Genomic DNA, 4,218 nt, shown 5'->3' on the forward strand with positions numbered 1-4,218 from the left:
AGCTCCTGATCTCCAGACGCTCAGAGACTGATCTCCTTCTCTCTCTCCTCAGAACTGGAGCCGTATAAATACGCCGGCTACCCCATGCTAATTAAGACCATCACCATGGAGACGGGTGATGGGCAGCTGTTCTCCAAGACCTCGGCTCTATTACCTGCTGCTGCTGAGCTGGCCTTCCACACCGTCAACTGTTCAGCACTGAACGCGGAGGAGCTGCGGCGGGAGAACGGCATCGAGGTCAGCATGTGTTGACATTACCAGCAGCAGTCACACTGTGGCTCTTCACTGTCTGCTGAGTGTTGATGAGGCTTGTGTGTTGTGTGTCAGGTGCTGATGGAGGCTCTGTCTCGCTGCGTGTCTGTGCTCACCGCCTCCAGCAGACCGGAGGACATGGCAGTGCAGGTACATCAGCACAAACACACATGTGAGAGAGAGCGGCGCTTCGAGGAAGCTCAGTGAGCTCATGCTATCGGTGCATTGTGGGTGTTCTTCAGGTGTGCGGGCACGTCTGCAGGTGCTATAGCGTCGCTGCTCAGTTCGAGGAGTGCAGAGAGAAGATAGTCGAGCTTCCCAACATTATTAGAGATGTTTGTCACATTCTCTACTACAGCAAGGTAAGAACACACATCGCTTTATTACACGAATATGACTCCTATCCACTGTCAGAGAGCAGGACACATCTCATTCTTTTGCAAATAGAACACCACTATCTGTATAATTTAATTATGGACTTGATATAAAACGTGACACTTGCTCTTAAAAGGGACATTTTGTACTTATGTAGAAAATCTTGTATTATTATTAAGGTGTAGGTAAATATTATTAATAAGATCACTTAAAATGTTGGTCAAGATTTCTTGTATCAAAAATAAAATATTTTTTTTTATAACATCATCAATATGAATAACATCACTCGCACACACACACATCACTCGCACACACACACATCACTCGCACACACACACACATCACTCGCACACACACACACACATCACTCGCACACACACCACGCACACACAACGCTTCCCCGCGATTTTTATTAATACAATAGCCTAGATACTAGACCGCTATATTATATTCCTCAGCAACGAGGTGGTAAAATCACTGTTTTTGAAGTAATTGTTTGTACAGAGAGACGCGCAGACACAGCACGCAGGTACACACAACTGTCATCTCTCTCTGTCTCTCTCTCTCTCTCAAACGATCGATCGATAATTAATTGAAATACATGCTATAATTAATTCAAATAAATGTGGTCTTACCACACTATTTCATCTCTGTGTATGATTTGAAGTGGGCTAAATGCTAGCGCTAACGTGCCGTAACTGACGAAAATAACTGTCAAATATTGTGCTGCAAAGAGCAATACTAGTTTTAACTTGTCTATAACCTGGCAAATGACTATGGAATAAGCGGGATAATCAATGGCTAGCTGTGCATTAAAGGATTTTAAATGCACTTCGCGGAGGCAACCGCCCGACGCGAAGCCTCAACGTCGTGCATTTAGAATCCATTAAGTCAGCTCCTTCGCGGTGGACTTCTTCCTGCAGACGCACCTGTACAGGGCTGGAGTGCTGTGGCACCTGCTCTTCACGCTCTTCAGCTACGACTACACGCTGGAGGAGAGCGGCGTCCAGGCCAGCCACGACACCAACCAGCAGCAGGTGTGCAACAGCCTGGCCAAGCTGAGCGTGGGGGCCCTCGGGCGTCTGGCGGGGTACAGCGGGGCCCGGGGCCCGGAGGACCAGCCCAGCGGAGGAGAGCTCCCTCCAGAGAACCCCTCCATCAGGAAGAGCCTGGGGGCCATGCTGACGCCCTACATCTCACGCAGACTGAGCCGCAACTCGCCCGCCGAGGTACAGAGGAGCAGCCGCTGCGCTAGCGGCCGCACCATTAATCCAGATTACATCACAGTCGCGATCAGACAGAAGCTGTGATAGTCGTGCGCATTTTTCAGTGAATCAGGGTTGTAGCAGAGTATATCGTGTAACACTGCTGCTGCTGTATGCTGAGGCGGTGTAATGCAGTTAGCGCTGCACGATTAATCGAATGCGATAGTCGTGCATATCTTTCAGTGAAGCAGGGTTCTGTGATCAGCAGTAAATCTCCATCCGAAGGCCAGAGAAACTCCAAATACACCCCACAGAAGAAAGATAATGCACGTCGTTCCAGGAAACAGAAGATTTAACTGCTTTCACTGATTCAGCGTGACTAATAAACACAGGACTGCGACAATATATGGTTTATCTTTCTTCTGCGGGGTGTATTTAGAGTTTCTCTGGCCTCCACTGCTTCAGTAGTAGTGTTGAGATGTTTTAGTCAGGTATCATGTCAAAGTCAAGTTTTGGTATTGTGCCAGCACTAGTGCTGCTGTGATGTGAGCAGTGAGGGGTTGAAGGATAGATGGACAGTGGCCGTGTGTTGAGCTGTGGTTCATCTGTTGGTTCTGCAGGTCCTGAAGCTGCTGAACAGTAACTCGGAGACGCCGTACTTGATCTGGAACAACGGCACGCGAGCAGAGCTGATGGAGTTCCTGGAGGAGCAGCAGGAGAGCAACATCAAGAGAGTGAGACGCTCCTCACGATCCTCTGCTGCTCCTCACACTCCTCTGATTCAGATCACACTCACTCTCTGTGTGTTTGCAGGGCGAGTGCGACACGAGCTTCGGCTCAGAGTTCCTGTTCAGTGAACACGGGAAGGAGCTGATCGTGGGAGAGATCTTCGTTAGAGTTTATAACGAGCAGCCTGCGTTTCCTCTGGAGGTGAGAGACGCCTACACTACTGTACTGACGATCCAGAAAAAGTCTCTTCTGCTCACCAAAGCTGCGTTTATTTGATCAAAAATACTGTAAAAATAGTGAAATATTATTATGATTTAAAACAGCTGTTTTCTATGTGAATATGTGTTAAACTGTAATGTATTTCTGTGATGTGCAGCTGTATTTTCAGCATCATTACTCCAGTCTTCAGTGTCACATGATCTTCAGAAATCATTCTAATATGCTGATTTGCTGCTCAAGAAACATTTCTGATTATTATCAATGTTGAAAACAGTTGTGCTGCACAATATTTTTGTGGAAACTGTGATACATTTTATTTTTCAGGATTCACAGATGAATAGAAAGTTCAAAAGAACAGCATTTGTTTGAAATAGAAATCTTTTGTTACATTATAAATGTCTTTACTGTCACTTGTGATTGATTTAATGCATCCTTGATGAATAAAAGTGTTGAAGTGTAGTGTTAAACTCTGGTCTGTGTGTGTTTGTCAGTATCCGAAGGCGTTTGCATCGAGTCTGCTGGACTATGTGGGCTCTCAGGCTCAGTATCTGCACACGCTGCTGGCGATGACGCAGACTAATAAAGTGGAGTCGCAGCAGCACGCTCAGAGACTGCGCTGGGCCGAGATGGCGCTGGAAGCTCTCCGCAACGTCATCAAGAACAACCCAGGTGCCTGAAACACAGCAGACTGATGCATGTGTGTGTAGAGGCTGGTTAGTGATGTGTGTGTGTGTGTGTGTGTCGCAGGCTCTGAGACGGAGTGCATCGGTCACTTCAAGCTGCTCTTCTCTCTGCTGAGGGTCCACGGCGCCGGAAGAGTCCAGCAGCTCGCTTTAGAGGTGCATTAGAAACCTGTGCTGCTTCATACTTCACAGACACCATCATCTCTGTTAACACTGTGTGGTTTGCTGTAGGTGGTGAACACAGTCACATCAAACCAGGACTGTGTCGTCAACATCGCTGAGTCTCTGGTTCTGCCCAATCTGCTGGTGCTGCTGCACTCCTTACCCTCCAGTAAGACTAATGAACCTTTAATAATAATATATACATTCAGCCCTCGCAGCGTTATTACAGTTCACTAAAACTGCATTGAAAACCATTAAAAATATATATTTCTATTACTTGAAATAAAATAATGTTATTAATGGTAATGTTGTATAAAAAAAAAAATTTCATCTAGTTGCCAAGGCAAAATTTTTCCATTTTTATTTAGTTGAAGTGGATGTACTGTAAGTAAATCTAAATATTGAATAAAAACTATAAAAAGGTTTTCTAATATTGTTTAAAAAGATTAATAATAACTATAATTGTGTCAATGATATGTTGAGGTCACATCACCATCTAAATATTTGCTATTTTTTCCGAGCAACTGAACACATCAGTTGTGAAGCAGATTAAACACTCACACACACACACACTCTCTCACACACACACACAC

At 45.5% G+C, this 4,218-nt stretch overlaps 1 protein-coding gene across 1 annotated transcript in view; it reads left to right on the forward strand.

Moving 5' to 3' along the window:
* LOC107693458 (dnaJ homolog subfamily C member 13-like) overlaps nucleotides 1–4,218 on the forward strand; it is a 66,824-nt gene that overhangs the window by 50,713 nt on the left and 11,893 nt on the right. The window contains exons 36-45 of the mRNA XM_016492864.1: nucleotides 25–237; nucleotides 328–402; nucleotides 495–614; nucleotides 700–712; nucleotides 1,519–1,856; nucleotides 2,453–2,566; nucleotides 2,646–2,762; nucleotides 3,272–3,449; nucleotides 3,528–3,619; nucleotides 3,695–3,794. Of these exons, the coding sequence (XP_016348350.1) occupies nucleotides 25–237; nucleotides 328–402; nucleotides 495–614; nucleotides 700–712; nucleotides 1,519–1,856; nucleotides 2,453–2,566; nucleotides 2,646–2,762; nucleotides 3,272–3,449; nucleotides 3,528–3,619; nucleotides 3,695–3,794 (1,360 nt within the window). The remainder of the gene's footprint in view (nucleotides 1–24; nucleotides 238–327; nucleotides 403–494; nucleotides 615–699; nucleotides 713–1,518; nucleotides 1,857–2,452; nucleotides 2,567–2,645; nucleotides 2,763–3,271; nucleotides 3,450–3,527; nucleotides 3,620–3,694; nucleotides 3,795–4,218) is intronic.

The sequence above is a fragment of the Sinocyclocheilus anshuiensis genome, unplaced genomic scaffold (genome assembly GCF_001515605.1).
Source record: "Sinocyclocheilus anshuiensis isolate Anshui unplaced genomic scaffold, SAMN03320099.WGS_v1.1 scaffold987, whole genome shotgun sequence".
NCBI classification, from domain to species: Eukaryota; Metazoa; Chordata; class Actinopteri; order Cypriniformes; family Cyprinidae; genus Sinocyclocheilus; species Sinocyclocheilus anshuiensis.